Here is an 18,139-nt window from a genome sequence, read left to right on the forward strand (position 1 = left end):
GGTGTTTGTTGGTTCTGGCATCCACAATGAACACAAGTATGTTGTCATCATCTATTTTCTTCATGGCTGACTCAGTAGTCAGAAGGAAGTTGGTGGCATAGTGGTCCAACTTGTTTCTCCTGGGGGTGCTCTTTCAGGGGTGTTTGGGCTACCTTTGGACATGCAGTGTCTTGTGCCACTGGAATGCAGGTGATGTGCAGATTTTTTTTTTTTTTTGACTGTGAACACTTTCCAATACCACTTTCTTGACCTTCAAAGCCTTTGCTTTGACTTTAGCTTTGGGAAAGTCAGAAGCTTCCTTCTTCACCTTCAGCACCATCTTCATGAACAGGATCACCTCGTTAATAGTTCTATTCAGACAATACTTGACAAAAATTATTTCAGTAATTTAACTTTAATTTGGACTAATTTATGTAGGAATCAAATAAGTTATTTCCAGAAAGACTATTTACATTCTTCCAATCTAAGAACGGAGAAAGAAATGCACACACAGGAAGTACTGTGATATAAAAAACAAACAGACTTTGCTGAGATTTATTATGAAATTGACAGAAAATACACTCTGAAATAAAATTAAAATCCAATACACACTATGACATACTCTTCAGATGTTAGTCATCCTGAAAAAAGAAAAAGAATGATTAGAAAACCTCAGACTTGTAAAATGGTTTTAAAGTACTTGACTGTGAAATTTATTTCTTTACAAATTAAGAGTAATTTTACCTGTAAAAACGGTATTACTGCACACTTGACTCATCTTCTCCTTCAAGATGAGCTTCTATTCTTCAATAGCCATATTGTGGATTAAATATAAAGATGAACTTCTATTAAAGTAATAGCCACACATTTGAGATTGAATATTGGAGAATATAAAGTAGAAATATCAGTACTAATTTGAGTTTTATAATGGATTAGAATAATTTTATTACTTAAAATTCTACTTAATTTGAGACATACCTTTTTATTCATATGGCAAACTCCAAATGGACCTCTGAGAATTTCTTTTTCAACTTGTAAATATAAAACAATTGGGAAGACAGCACAAGAAAAAGAGACTTTACAGCATGAGAGTGGAGGCATGCTATAACATAATAAAATAAGAGTCAAGAGACCTGGACTCTGATCCTGACTAGTTCATTACTGTGGGACACTACTTTGGATGTGCAACTTAACTTCTTTGAGACTCCGTCTCTTTTCTTGAAGAATAAGGGGGCCTGAGCAGATTTCAAATTGTAGAATTTAATGAGGTAATGATTTAGAATATAATGACTAAGAACCTATTTAAGTTTTGTTAGAACTCTAATTTAAAAAAGGAATCACCAGGACTTAGGTAAAAGAGAACTAATGAAAACAGTACTAATGATCACTACCTTCATTTAAACTGACTTTAAAAATTCCTTCAGTTTTTCTTTAAAAAAAAAAAAAAATTGTCATTATCCAAGTAACTGCTAGCCCAGAATCTGAGAGATTAAAAGGACCATGGAGGTATAATCTTTCCTAGGTTTATAAATACCACCTGAAGACTAGCTATAGTGACTGGAACTTGGGAGGTACTCATTAAACGGAGCCAAGATTTATATTTGTTTTGCCCCAGTGCTCCTGAAGTCACTGAATTTCTGAATGTTTATGTTTTAATCTCTAGCTATTATTTCCCCCTCACAGTATCATGTAATCATTTCTTCTATATGAAAATTAGTAATAATGTGGGACCATGGGTTTATAGACCATAGAATCCAGCTAGAAATCTACTTGCACAATGAAATAGAATCAATGAAATAGAATTAACAATCTTTAAAAGTAGATTCTGTAGTTTCAAGATCTATCAAATAATGCTAGCATCTGGACCATATTTTATTCATAAGGTATCATGAACAATTTGATTAACACTTTAACAAAGACATGCATTTTAGAACTATTTTTTTTACAAACTTAACAAAAAGCTTTACAGAATTTTGTATTTCCAAAGTTTTATAAAATATAAATAATAATCAAATTAAAAATTGGTAACTACTCTTATTTTCTAAATGACTTACAGAAATGGTTAACACTACAGGAAAGACTGATTTTGGAAATGCTGGTCATTCGATTTTATTAACAAGAATTAAGCAAGTATGAACAGGCAAAACAAATCACTACATGTGTATTACACACATGCACCTTTCTTTAGGAATGTTGCAATTGCATTATATTCTTCTATATTTTTGCTGTTACACTCACAGGACAGAGTTATGCCTTTTTAGGCTGCTGCCGCCTGAACAAGGAAGTCACTGTCAGCATCATTGATCTGAGTAAGCTGTCAGCCAGGAAACAAGGAAGCTAGGCTTTGGGTAGGCTTTTTGGTAGAGAGGTTAGGGGCTCTACTGTTTGCTGTAGTTACTTTCCTGGAGTCTGGTCTTGGAGAAAGGTAGACTTTTAGGCACTGTATATTATGTTTGGGTGACAGTCACCAACACAACAACCATGATCTGGTGCTAGGGTAGAACTTAACAGGAACCATCTTTCTTTCTAGGTTACTATAAAGATAGAACAGAGTCCTAACCAGAATATCTAGTTACAAATCACACAATGGATTTGTTTTTGAATCCTTAAAGACTTTAGTAAATTGTCTAAGAACTAATATAGTAGTACAGTGTTGAAAGGACAAAACAGTGAAGTCAGACTACTTGGGTGGAAATCCTGGCTCTGTCATTCATTAGCTGTATAACCAACAGGCATATTATTTACACTCTGTCTCTCTGTTTCCTCATCTGTAAAACAGGGAAGTTAACAGTATGTAGCTCACTGTAGTTACATTGAATGGATTAAATAAGAAATATTACTTACAAAGGGTTGGCATGATGTCAGAAAAACTGTAATTGCTATACACACACACACACACACACACACACACCATCTCCGCTACCTCAGCTATAACAAAGGGTTGGCATGATGTCAGAAAAACTGTAATTGCTATACACACACACACACACACACACACACACCCCATCTCCGCTACCTCAGCTATATTGCCGGGCAGTAAAAAACAGACTGATTTTCCAAACTTGGGTTAGAATGTTAAGGAATGACATTTTTGCACCTCCCCCCTCCAACAGCGACAGCAATTACTTTCAAAGAAAAGGTAAAGCTGTAGAAACAAAGTTTTGGAGCCAAGACACTTCAGTCAGCCTTCTAATCAAGGTGGCTTTCTTACTAGTGTAAATCTTGAGGGTCTAGGCCTAATTCTTATGTCCTCCCTTATTAGGCCAGTGCATCACTACAATTACAGTTGAAGATATAAATGTCTGTATACTGAGGAAGAGAGAGGTGATAATTTTATGAGGCTCACGATACTTCAGAGCAAGTACAGGACTGGATGATAGGGAACACTGAGCTGAGAATGCTCAAGGAATCCTAGCACTTAACAACAACAACAACAACAGCAGCAGCATCAACAACAACAAAAACAACACACTATTTATTTTAGAGACAGAGCACATGGGCGGAGGGCAGAAGGAGAGGAAGAGAAAATCCCAAGCCAACTCCCCACTGAGCTGGGGCCCCGATGTGGGGCTCCATCTCATGATCCTGAGATCATGACCTGAGCTGAAGCCAAGAGTTGGGCATTTAACTAGTTGAGCCACCCAGGCACCCCTCAAAGAAACCTAGCACTTCTGATACCATAAACTTTACACAGAAAACACATCTTGACAGAGAGGTCTTCAGGAGAGTCTATGCATTTTTTCCCTGATATTTCACTGATACTTTATGTGTTTTTCAATAGTATATTTTATAACTCTTATTATAAAACCAGACACTAGTGCAGAGAGAAACTCATTTTTTTAACTGTAAAAACTTTATAGTCTAAAATGGAGCTGTCTCCATTTGAATGAAGAAAAATTTGAGAAGTGAGTGTTCCTTGTATCTATGTTGGGATTAAAAACCACACTGAAAGACTACCACCAAAACCAAACAAAATTATATATAAAATAGGAGACAGAGTAGTAGTTTCTGAAGATGTAAAATAATCACATATAACAATGTAACTAAACTAAGTTTGAAAAATTTAATAGTAAACGTGTTTCCCCAAAACTATAAATGACAAAAAGGAAAACTTGCCAATAATATAAAAAGTAAGCAAGAACATTACCAAAGAACTTCTAATAATGTTCCTCGTCTAAGAAATTTGTTAACTGAAGACTTTCAAATATTCAAGCTCAGATATTTCATGTTACATATTCTATTCAAAACACAGAAAAAAAGAAAGGAGCAAGTCACCACATTAAACAAAGCAAATATAACCCCAGGATCAAAAATAGGACAAAGAAATTATTTTTAAAAAATATAATTATATACTGGGTTCCTTTCATGCAAGGTAAAATCCCGAGATAATTAAATTCAAAAAGTTCTTTGATTAAGTGTATGTAGGAAAGTCCTTTCTAACTTTTTACATTATATGACAATAAGTACTAGTTAAGACAGACTATTAAAAAAAATTTGGTTGAAAAAGTATTTATGCTATAGTGCTTATATAATTAAAGTGATTTAACTATTACCAACTGATTCACTATAAAACCACAAAGAGATAATCAACTCCCCATATTATGAAAAGCCCTTTGCCCAAGAATAAACCACCTTATTTAAAAAATGACCAGAGGTGCTAATAGCCAACGTTAATATGACTAAACAGGGTTCAATTTACAACATGCAGACAATATGGAGGGTACTTCTGTTAAATTTTAGAAATTTAATTTTACTATATATTAAGCTTTATCATGAGAAAAGGTAAATCTATTTCAGCTGCCTAGAAATGCACATCATTTAATATAATTCAAGGAATATATGGTAGGCATTTTGGAGGAATAACATAATAATTGTATAATAAAAAGTTTGGATTAAATCAAAGAATTAATTAATTTATTTTTTTGTAAAACAGCGCTTCTCAAGCCTTTAAAAATCCTAAGAGAATATTTAAATTTTTATGACCAATTAAAAAATTAATCTTAAGAGTTTGATTATATTCTGAAAGTTTGATTGTATTTTGTCTACCTATTTTAAACTGAAAACCTTGAACTAGATAATTCATATCAAAGTACATTCATAATAACATTCAAAATGATTAATATAAAATACTATCATTTTTACTTGTGTGCATGGAGGGGGAGGGGTGAGTCTTAAGAAAATTCCCATTTAACTTAAGGGTAGTGCAGATTATAGAACAAAAGAGTCAGTATTGTAGAGAACCATTTCCTTGAAATTGGGGGCTTTGAAAATTTGAGAAAGATGGAATAAAGGTAGGAGAAAATACAAATAAAACTACAAAGGAAAAAGATCTCAAAATCTGGAAGTATAAAATTGTACTATTTATGGCATAAATTGAACCCTGCTTTATTTTAAATAAAGCAAAAATAAAAAAAGAATAATTCACATTGTAAGTCAGAAGAACTACAATCCCAATTTAACTGATTTTTAATAATTACTGCCCCAATAAGTTTAGAAGAAACAGCCCAAGAGATTATTGTTTAGCATAGAAATAACAAATTAATATATACAAAATGCAATGCATTAGATCATTTTCTGGTATTGAGTAATACTGCATATAGCAAGGATTAGAAACAAAAGAGAAATTTCTATTTCCTACCTATATCACTGGCTACCATCTTGGAAAACTTTCTGCTTTTGGTCTTCACTGAAAATAATATTTTGATATAAAAATGTCAAAATCTAGTCAAAGTAAACTAAATGAATTAAACATAATTAAAAGAAAATACTTTAAAATAAAGATACTATACCCTTTTCTATAAAATTATTCATTTTTTGTTCATCATCTGAATTGTGTGGTGATGAAGAACCTACACAAACGAAGACAATGGAAGGAACAGGCACATCGTCAGTCACAAACACTGAGTCTTCATAGGGAAAAGTACAGACAAAATAATCTGGTAACTTCTAAGATTAGTTTCCATATTATTGGCCATAAGAAAATGTCATGAATATAATTAATAACAACGCTTATAATACTACAGTAAGTATAGCAAACAATAGTGCATTATTTCCCACAGTAGAGAGAGCCCTAGTATATATAAATATTAACTTTAATCTATAATTATTTTTCCTTAAGTTAAAACCATTTAGAAAATTCTTGGTATAGATGTTAGAGAACAGATAAAGAAAAATATAAGCAGCAATTAACTGTTTTTGAAAGAAAATGCAAAAATTCTTTGACATTAGTTAAGTGAATTAGGGTTCACCTAGAACTAAGAATCCTGTACAAGAAGTATACTGGCAAAATATATTCTATGGTTAACTTCCTAGATACAAAGTTTAAAATCACATATAAATTCTATTTTGCCATAGGGATCTTTAAAATATTAAGCATATTACTTATAATATTAGGTATGTTCAAATATTTACTTACTTTTAATGAGGTAAGAATTTTAATCTGGCTGTGACTTCCCGTAAGTTTATCTAATATTTTTATAATTAAGATTTTATTTGTTCCTTTTCCTTAAAAAAAGGTGTTTCTAATTTTTCATCACAACTCTTTAATTTCTAACATAAGTGTTTTATTTATAAACATAATCTTAAAAAAATCTTAAGTAGTATTCTAGTTGGAAACTTTTATTAAATGATCTATCCTTTTTAATAGCACATTTCAAATAACATATCACCCATAAATTTTCACAATCTCGCTACACATCATTCCCCTTCTTTTAAGTTCCAGTAATCCCTTATCTGTACATTTCTCTAATGATGTTCATCACTTAATACCTCATTTTTTAAAAAGTTTACATACATGTACCCTTTTCCTACTGCACTGCACTTCTAAAAACGGGGCCTCCATTTGATTCACCTTTGCATTCTCTTTGCACTCAGGAGAGTGCTTTGTATGCAGAAATCTCTAAGTAAACATTTGTTGAATGAATAAAAAGCTTTTCTGATAGAAGCAAATACCTAAAACATAACTGGAAGTAAATAAAGTCCTTCTGTACTTTTTTCTTTTTTATTCCAGTGAAAGTACTGAACCTTAATAAATAAGGTCAAAGTTTGATCTTCTCTTCCCCTGGAAAAATCATACTTTCTTTGGCCAAGTGGAAAATACCCTTGAAATCTCTCCATAGACCAAGTAAAACCTGTAACATTGGCAGCATCCAATTACTTCTGTAATAGTCTTAAAAGATTACCCTTTAAAAAACCAAGTTAAGGGACGCCTGGGTGGCTCAGTTGGTTAAGCAGCTGCCTTCGGCTCAGGTCATGATCCCAGCGTCCTGGGATCGAGTCCCACATCGGGCTCCTTGCTCCGCAGGGAGCCTGCTTCTCCCTCTGACTCTGCCTGCCTCTCTGCCTGTGCTCGCTCTTGCTCTCTCTCTCTGACAAATAAATAAATAAAATCTTTAAAAAAATAAAAAATAAAAAACCAAGTTAATTTTGCTAGGTAGAATTTATGGATCCTCATAAATCCTTTATCAAAAAATATAACATAACACCGGAGTCAATGTTATTTTCAGGATTAGAAATGCGTATACTTGCTCTTCAAAGAAGATAACAGTTATAAGATGTTATAAATATTTTAAAATATCAGTCACCTCTGATATTAAATAGCCATAGGAATGTAAAAAATATTAATACTTGTTTTATTTAATAGATTTCATATTAGAGCAATAGCTACAATCTAAATATGAATATAAAATTATAAAATGTTTTTTTAGGAGCACTGGGTATTTACATAAACAATGAATATTAGAACACTACATCAAAAACTAATGATGTATGGTATGGTGACTAACATAATACAATAAAAAATATATTTTAGTATTTCCAAAAAAAATTTCCAACATAAGCCATAAATGTAAAGAAAAGATTTATGTTTCCCCTAACTGAAATTGCCTACTATTGGTCTTCAGAATTTTTGTCAAAGTTCCAAAAATGCTTTCAGCATATCCCATCTGAATATATTTACCAAATAATTACGATTAAATAAACAGAAAATATTTACAGCTTTTTGGTTTTTCTGGGGTATATGGCAACTCCTGAAGGCAGGATTTATATTATGGTCTATGTAACCTGGGTTTTCTTTAAACTGAAATAACCTAATAAATGTTTTTATCATTTTCACATATGCACATGCACACACACACATTTCCGATGCAGTACTAAAACAGAATCTCAAAATAATTAAAGTGCTCAGTAAAGCAATCTGAGTTCTTTGAAATACAAAGATCAAATGGAGATAGCAGAAGTTCTTATGCTAATTCAGGATGACAGAATTAATATGCTATTTCAGAGAGACTGCTGGTTTATTTAAAAACAAATGGAAAAACCAAACTATATAAATTACTTGTACTTTCTCAGGATGCTCTTTGAATTGAGCTTTTTGAATCAGCTAAAGTGTTGAGACAACCAATTTTGATTATGGGACTTAAATGCTTTTCATAAAAATTTGCTCTTCATTTGCATTATTATTTTGAATAAACACATTGATTTTGATAAAGGGTATATGGCTACTTTTCATTTTTATAATAGTAGTCCTCCTCTTAGTATTTATGAGTGACTCAGTTGAACTCCCAATCCACTTTTATACATTTCTTCTTCTCTCATGATACACTGTTTTCTATTAGCTATATTGGTTTAATAATCTATATTGTATCATTTAACTACTTATATATATCCTACCACACTGCAAGAAAGTACTTGAAGCTGGCAATTTAATTACTACTTTCCATTTTAATAACATGATCACCTTGTGGTTCTTCTGGTTTACCTCAAACTTAGCCCCATCCATTTTTCTTTTTTGACTATCCTAAATTAGTAGAATTTGCATGTTTGATGAGAGAAATGATACTAAATTATTCCTTTATTTCCTTATTAGAATGAAGAATGAAGGCAAAAAAGTTACAAATGTGCAAAGTTTAGAAAACTGGCTCAAGATGGGTAGCAAGAAATACTACTATTTTAAGATGGACCAATAGTGAAAGACATAACTATAAGAATATACTGTCAAAGGGTTAGCTTTCCAGAATTTTATTCTAGTTTCTAGTACATGTTTTAGTTCATATGCATGAGTGACATCTATCTCCTGCTCTATGAAACACGTTTCAGGCACAACTATTGTCTACTCAAGTTTGATTTGTTTTTTTGTAAAAGGTATCTTTCCTGATATGTAGGAATGCATGCAATTATTCAGAAAATTCTTATGTCTTTTGGGGCATAATCAAAGACTAAACAAGTTAAGAGTTTTCTATCTAAGATCAGAATTTCTGATTTATCAATGATTTTTGCAGTCACAATTCTTACTTTGTAGTTCCAACTCATTGAAACGATAAAATACCTAGTGTCAGATAAATTTCTGTATGTTAAAGCTATACTGTCCTTTCATGTGGATCAAAAAATATATCTGAAAATGTTCAGCAATGTTTGAGTTTCTCAGAGAAAGATTTGGAGGGTTTCTACTTTTACATACTTTTTATATTTATATACTCAAATTTTAATATACTTAATTAAATACTTATCTATACCTCTTATTGGCTATTCTAAATTTATATATATATATATATATATATATATATATATACTATTTATAGTTTGGCTTAGGATAATAATGAGTTTTAATTTATTTGGACTGAGTCTTGTCAAAACAATTTTGATGGCCATGTAATATATTAAAAGATAATTACATGTACAAATTATCCAGTCTGGCTTTTAGCCTTAACATATTGACAACTGCATTCATATGGCCTTTAGAGTAAACAGGTAAGAAGATCAGAACTGTATTGTAGGCAGATGAACAAAGAACAGCAATAAATATACTCCAGTTCTGAATTCCAAATTCAGAAATAACTCTAGTTCTGTGAGATCAGATATACAGTTACTTGCTCCATATTATTCATTCAAATTTTACTGTACCCATGTTCAGACTTAACATTAGGTGCTAATTAAATAATTCCTAAAGTTCCATATTCTATTAATGAGTCAACTTAAATACAAAATTTAAAGATTAAGAAAACTAGAAGATAGATATATCTTAAGGTATAACTTGTGCAACATCAGGAAAATGCAATTTCAAAAAGAAAACATCACAAAAATGTTACAGTTCTAACAAAATGCTAAACGGAAATATGAGAGAGGTAAAACGCACTTCCCAAAAGTTCCCATGTTTATAATGACTTCTGATGTAGTAGAATCAGCTATGGAAGGGTCAAAATCTAGTGGAGAACTATGTCACTTTATCCTAAGAACAATCTTTGCAGGCAAAACTGATAAATATTCCCAGCCAGAATGATTTAATAAGGTAGTTAGAACTGTGAATTCACTTGTAGTAAAGACTCACAAAGTTTCTATCCATTTAAAATAATAATAAAATTATGATCCTCTTAATCTTAAGGAGACTGAAAAGATACTAAAATTTATGTTCCACTAAAATATTAATATACACGTAGGTTACATAAAGACCTATATCACATGGACAAAAAAAGACAACTGCTTTAATATAGCTATAAAATTATATCAAATATCACTTTGACCAAAAACAGAAACATATACAAATAGTCTACAATTATTCTGTCTACAGTTACCATTAGATTATAAATGTTTAAAATCTTTGGTAATATTTAAATGGATACTACTCAAGAATTAGAGCACTATTCTAACAGATGACACCAGGCAAGCCTAGAGCAAAGACAACATTGTAGATTAACCAAACCATTTGATTAATGGTGACAAGTAAAATATATTTTCCCTAAAAAAGTATAAACATAAGAAAGCTAAGTAAATAGTTCTATGACTCTTAACGGGTAACAGCTGTGGGATTTTATCTAGTGCATTTTTTTTCACTTAATGAGAATGCAAAAAATAGTCATTTTGAGAAAAATATGTGACACAAAAGTTCCTTGTAGGTGTTATTTTATAAGCTTAGCCGTAAAAAGGAATTTTCACACTGTATTTTTTTTTTTTTGGAATTTTAACTATTAATGAAATAAAAAATTACCAGAAGTTGGAGATTTGCAGCGATCCTCTGGGACAACAGTCCCTTCACTAATATCACACAGACCTGCTAAAAAAGAAAACCAGAAACCAAATCACAACACAAATTTACATATGTGCAGTTTTATGCCCTATTTACAGTACACATTTAATGATTGTCCATTGGTAGAAACCCAGCAGTTGAACAGACTGTACTGGCATTGATACTATGCCCATTAATCTTGAGATAGGAAATAGGAGCATTTGATATTAAAAATACCTAAAAATAGTATAGTAGTCATTAGTTAAGAAAAAAGAAAAGTTCTAAGAGATAATTTACTATTCTTCAAGGACATTAGATACAAAGTAGGACTTCGCTTAAAATCAGTAATTTGAGAGTATATGATACACTTATTGGATTTCTCTTGAAGGAAAATAAATACTTGGTAGTAAATTTGGTGATTTTTACATCATAGAAACTTCTCAACTCAAATGTCAAAGTGGTTTTTGCTAAGTATGTTTCAAACATCTTCTGTGAATATAAAATAATTTTATGCCTCCACATTTCCAATATTTAAAATATTGTACATTACTTATCTTATGGGACTATACATCTTAAAAACCATACCACACATTTTTAAAGAGCTCTAAAAAATACTTCCTTTTCACAGATTTATATGAATTATATAATTCATCTATCTTATAGGATGGCCTAGATTCTTGGGAGAAACCATAGCAAGGTATTTTATGCTATAGACAGTTAAATAAAATGTAGAATTAAAAAAATGGCAATATGCAGAGTAAACAATTTGCACGATATTAAGTTCCTTGGTAACTGGAATGAAAAGAATTCCTGCAAATTCTTTAAAAATTACAAATAAACATACATCAGGACTTTGGGATAGTTGGACAGCAGATGGGATTGGGGAGGCTACATATGTAGGTCTCAGAAGAAGTTAGCTATTATGCTGACATATGTGCATATATGATCAGTATCAACTTTTCCAGTCCTTTGGTAAACACAGAAATGATGTCACAGTCCAATCACTAAGAAGCTTTCACGATAACATTTTCAGAGAATATGGAGTACCAAAATAAGTTTATAAGAAGGGTTTTCTATTTTGATTTATATATTATTTTTCTTCACTAGAAAGTTTTGAATAACAAGTAGTAATTTTTTTCTCTTTTTAACATTTATTAAACTATGATTCTGGAAAAAACAAAAAACTAGTTCTTATGGTTCAAAGATGATGGATGGAATTTTAGGTATGCATTTAATCTTTGACAAAATACTTGTTTATATAAATGGACTCCTTCTTGATAGAATACTAAAAAAGCAGGTCTTTAAACAGTAGTGATATACAGAAACAACCTAAGAGTCCATCAGTGGATGCATGGCTAAAGAAAATGTGGCATATATAAAAATGTAGGTGGTATACACACACACACACACACACACATATGTGTGTGTGTATATATATATATATATATATATATATATATATATACGCACATACATACATTCAAATACATGTATGGGATATACTCAAACACATGAATAGGATATATTCAGCCATAACAGATTTAAATTTTGCTATTTGTGACAACATGGATGGCCCTCATGGACACTACATTAAATAGAGTAAGTCAGACAGTGAAAGACAATTACTGTATGATCTCACTTGTATGATACAATGGAACTGAAACTACCCCCCACACACAAAAAACAACAACAACAACAAAAAAACAAGAAACAAGTTCATGGATACAGAGAACAAACTGGTGGTTGCCATAGCAGGGTGTGGAGGGTGGGGGAAAAAAAGATAAAAGGGGTCAAAGGTACAAACTTCCAGTTATAGAATAAATAAGAGATGTAATATACAGCAAAACTATAGTTAATAATAGTGTAGATATCTTAAAAGTTCCCACTGCAAGGAAAAAAAAAATTTAACTATGTAAGAGGACGACTCTTAGACCTACTGTGGTGATCATTTTGCAATGTATACAAATATCAAATCAGTATTTGAAACTAATATAATGATTATATAGCCAATTATACCTCAATAATAAATAGTTGCGATAGTATATCTACTACTTTAGTGAGCCTAGATAATCAATTTTGAAATTTTAAGGCTTCCATTGGGCTCAGGGTAAAAGTCAAGTCCAACCCTACATGACTGATTGATATATATGATCCTATGGCTTATACAACATGGTTACAGTGTACAATTTATGATTTTTACTTACAACTATCTTTTGGGTCTTTGCCATCAAATGTAGTAGTTACCCTTTATTGACAAAAGCATACCTTCTTTTTCACATGTTTAAGTAGGAAGCTTAATTTACTATTCAAATGTTCAACAAACCATAATCATATGTTATTTATCATAATATATCTACTGAGGTTCATTACATACAAGTTAATGTTAGGCTACAAACAGACCCTGGTTTAATCCAGGGGTTGGCAAACCTGGTCTGTGAAGGTCTAGATTGGTTTTGAGACCAGCTAAGAAAATAAGCAAGAAGCTGTTCTAATTAAACTGTACTGGCAAAACCCAGCAGTAGGCCTGCTTTGGCTCAGGGACAGTAGTTTACTGACTCCTGGTTTAATCAATCTTACAACTGCCAAAATGACTAGGTCACTTCCATCTGCACAGTTCATAAAAAATATACATGGAATTCTTTATTAAGTATCTGATTAACTTTAGGAAACATTATGTCAACAGGGTGCCATGAGCCATCAATGTAGTTATGAGATTAAAAAAGTAACACCAATTTTGGTACATTTTACTTTTAGTAGATTCCCGCTGACTTCAGTTGATGGCTCTATTTTCAGTATGCACACAGGCATTTCAATACGCACACAAATCGTTCTAGAATTCTGAATGATCTGTACATCAAATTTACTGATTTATTTGTCCTTTATCAACTTGAGTACTATTTACAAATTCTTTTCACAAATTCTCTTGATACATTTTTATTACTTTATCACTTTTTATTACTAAGTTATGCCTTACATACAAAATATAGCTTAGATTTTCATTTATCTTATTTTTCATAATTTTCAGAAAGTTAAATCATTCCTCTTAATGAAGGGTTGACAAACAAAGTTATTAAGCTCTATATTCTGTTTTTCAACTATCATTTCAAATGATCCCTAGAGTCCTAATCCTTCTTTAATTATATTTTCATTGAAACCAAACATTTTGCTATCCCATTTTTTTAAGACCAGTCTATACTCAACAAAGTATTTAATGATTTATACGAAACTTATTATGCATCCTTGATTATATCCCTCATTTCTTATATAGTTCGTTTTATTTCTTATAATACACACATACACAAACACACACACAGAAATATCAACTAGTTTATGGGGCTTGGTAGCTATTTCCTTTTCTATTCTATTGAATATATTGAAGAATTGAAATTAATTGTAATTGTATAGCCCAAATCTTCATTTTTATAGCTACTTCTTTGTAACTTTCGAAAATATCTTTCCTAAAGTCATGCACAACTTTGTCCCTAATTTCTTTCTTCATTATTATCAATTTCCAAGACTAAGTTAATTTTCTTTTCATGGATTTATCACTTTCACATCACAAAAAAAAGATCTTATTTGGGGTTTACAATTATATTCAGAATAAAAATTTCCCTTTTGTGTCCTTCACTGAGTGAAAAAGTGGTCAGCAAAACAAGACACCTATTAATCATGTTTCACTTTTGTTATAATTAAGACTTTCAGCAAGCAGATATACAGGTAGTTGAAATACTTTATCACTAGTTGTCCCTGTAAAAATCTCATAATTTTTATTATGAAATCACTGTACACATTTTAGTTATGGGTTCAACTGCATTTTAATACAAATGTAAAACACAAACTATAATGTTTACAAGATAATTTCATGAATAGAAAACACCTCACTCTTTATGAAATCATATTAGAATCCACTAGTAGTAAAAACATTTTTCCAAGCTAATCTTTAAAAAAGAATTTGGAGGTAATTTGGAGGTATTTGGGCAACACTTCTATAACCTATTATAAAATATGCACTTTTATAAGAATAGCCTTTTTATCAAGACAGCTAAAGAATTCTGTTATCAATTATTTTATATTTAATTGTATTTAAAACAATTATATTTTAGAAATAAAGCACAAATATTCTTAAAATGTTAAAGTACATTTTAAAATAATTTTCTTTTAATTTTAATTTAACTTTTCTTTATTTTTTATTTAAGATGCAATCCTAAATACTGTTATAACTGAGCATAATAATATCTTAAACTGATACAGAAAAACTCAAATAGTTCTCCTGTACTTAAACACCTAACTCTTCAATATAAAATAAAACAAATAATAATATAAATAATATTATGAGATTTACTACAGGATAGAGGATGCAATGAAATTTAAGAAAAAAACATTTTTGAAATCACATAGCAAAATACATAAATTAAATACATAAGCTTATCCAAGCTTATGTACATAAGCTTGGATAAGCTTATGTATTTAATTTTTAGCAATTTTATGAAACTATTATGAGGTATCAAGGAGAAGAGAAATTAATTCATTTTAGAAGCAAAAAACTTTTTACACAGGTTTGTGGTAAAATTACTAAAAGTACTTGTCTCCTCTATCATGACAATGTTTTAATTTTCTAATACTAAATATTAGTTTGCTTTATAAAGAAACCTGGTTGGGACACAAACATTTCAATAGCTGTTTTCATATACACGATGAACTTAAGGAATGAGTATGCCATTTTAGATATATAATGTTTTAACACACTCTTTTAAAAATAAATGAGAAAAATGATTTTATAGACAACAAAAAAAATGCTATGACTTTACTGACATGGAATAAGTAACTTACTTAAGGAAGAACGGAGTTTTTTCACAGATTCAGAATATAAGCTAGAAAGGCCGCACATGCAAGAAGTCACAATCAGCATGCCTTAGTGAAGCAATGAAAAGCGAAGGAAAAAAAGGAGACAAAGGTACTAGAATGGTATGGTTGGGACAATTTCTGCTGAAGATAACACATGACAAAATGATCACACACAAAAACAAAAATGGAAAAGAAAATTCAAGCATCAAACCAAAGTGAGAATAAGGTCTATATCCCCCCACCTTTCTTTTTCTTCTTTTATGAACTGTGATATAGGTAATATTAGATAATTATGCCATAAGAGCAAATGAGAAATGAATCTCAGAATTTAAAATCAGAGAGACCGAGTTATAAGTACAGACCAGAGATTCCCAGTGTTTTACTGCACACTGCCGTTCTGCAGATGGGCTAAGTCTGCTCTAGAAAAGGTTCCCCCAATCCTTCGATCCCTAGTTCAGCTTGAACAGGTCCTGAGGAGACTGGAGCCTTCAGGCCAGTAACTGCTGCAGTCTTCACTAATATACCCCTATGTGCCAGAGATCCAATGCCAGGAGGTTTAAAAAAAAAAAAAAAATGTGACAAGTACTGGTAAAGACCACCAACTAGACATATTAAAACATTTAAAATTAAGACTAATTGGGCATCCAGGCAGCTCAGTCAGTTAAGTGTCTGCCTTCAGTCTGGTCATGATCCAGGAGGTCCTGCAATGGAGCCCAATATCTGGGCTCCCTACTCAGTAGGAGTCTACTTCTCCCCCTCTTTCCTGCTCCTCCCCACCATGCATTCTCTCAAATAAAATCTTTAAAAAATTTTTAAAAATATTATAAAATTAAGACTAATCACCTAGCAAATATAAAAGAATGTTATAAAGAAAACTCTTAATGGATTTGGGATTGCACTGAATCAAGGCTATCTAAGAATACTACATTTTCATAGAATTCAAATTCACTTTTGCATTTACATTTTTTTTCCCACAGGAAATGATCCCTTTAAATAACATAGGTGGAACGACAAATTTTGGGTCTTAAAATACCAAACGATAAAAGGGGCAAAACTTTGAAGTTAACTTTGAAGTTAACTTTTATTCCACAAATTTTCATCTCATAATTTAGCTGAAGAAGCCTGCCACTGTGGTTCTTTCCCAGCGTTAATTAAAATCCTAGGATATTAAAAACAAAAGTGAAATCTAATAACACAAAACAAAGAAGGCTCAAATCTTATACTAGTTTTGACACTTTACATATACAGACTAAGTCAGACAAGCTATGTATCTAACTGAAGTATTTATATACAAAGAAGTAACTCAGTATTTATAGAAATCCTAAAACTCAGGACTTTTTTCTTTATACCTCCTGAAGGTTGTCGAGATTTACGAGGAGACCGGGGTTCTCTCCGATAAGGATCATTGGAGCCATATAATTCAATAGTGCCCAGGTTGAGGAGTACTGCTTTCTGGAGGTAGTCTACCATTGCGATGCCATTACAATTGCCAAAAACTACCCTGGGAATAGAAAAAGAGTAAATATTTTAGCACAAATAAGTAATTATAAGGAAATGTACCCGTGGTTTATAAGGTTGAAAAGGAGGAGAATGGGTTTTCCAGAAAATTCTTCTTTGCAACTAAAGACTATCAGAGACATGGAAATACAGGTTACATATGACTTCTCATGGAACTATGTAGATCTTCTGCAGACATAAATGATTAAAAGTCTATATCATTAAAAAAAAATGTTGGCATAGGAAGTGAAACTTGATCACAGACATAAATCTCCATGCTAGGAAATGTGACATTTATTTTTCTGACTTAGAGCCATTTCGAGCAGCTCAGAGAAAGACATTCTCTTCCACTAGGGAAGTGGCAGATTATCTCTCTGAGAAAGTTTTGGTAATCCATTCAGTCAAGAATAAAAAGTGGAAAACATAAATGCTGGAGGTCTCCCTTTGGAGTACTCCAAATACATTCCCAGTTATGAGTCAGGTACTACAAACGAGCAACTATGAATAAAGGAATTTGACTCTTTTAAGATATCTCAAGTCAGAAGCTGAAAATTGAAATGTACGTAAGGACTCTGTAAGTAAGACAAACAAGACACAGAAGGACATTAGATGACCCATCTAAAGAGGAAAGGTTTTATGCTGTTCATGCTGACCACTGCCAAGCAGATTAGAGACAATGGGCCAGGTAATTAGATTTTTCAGTTAAAGCTCTAAATATGGATTTCACATTAAACAATTTTGGCAGCCAGCTCAAATATTAAAAACATGCAACAAGGGCTAAAAAAATGTTAACTGATGGGATTGGGAGGGAGACAAACC

At 31.5% G+C, this 18,139-nt stretch overlaps 1 protein-coding gene across 6 annotated transcripts in view; it reads right to left on the minus strand.

Annotated features, from left to right (window-relative positions):
• STXBP5 (syntaxin binding protein 5) overlaps positions 1-18,139 on the minus strand; it is a 176,452-nt gene that overhangs the window by 44,437 nt on the left and 113,876 nt on the right. The window contains exons 18-21 of one of the 6 annotated variants that reach the window (XM_045066260.1): positions 17,173-17,324; positions 10,961-11,023; positions 5,769-5,828; positions 5,618-5,665 (exon numbers count right to left, since the gene is read on the minus strand). In XM_045066260.1, the coding sequence (XP_044922195.1) occupies positions 5,618-5,665; positions 5,769-5,828; positions 10,961-11,023; positions 17,173-17,324 (323 nt within the window). Of the gene's footprint in view, positions 1-5,617; positions 5,666-5,768; positions 5,829-10,960; positions 11,027-17,172; positions 17,325-18,139 lie in introns of all 6 variants that reach the window. The other 5 variants (XM_045066259.1, XM_045066262.1, XM_045066261.1 and 2 more) reach the window with 5 other exon arrangements.

This window comes from Mustela putorius, unplaced genomic scaffold (genome assembly GCF_011764305.1).
Source record: "Mustela putorius furo isolate JIRA1106 unplaced genomic scaffold, ASM1176430v1.1 tig00003863_pilon_pilon_pilon, whole genome shotgun sequence".
NCBI classification, from domain to species: Eukaryota; Metazoa; Chordata; class Mammalia; order Carnivora; family Mustelidae; genus Mustela; species Mustela putorius.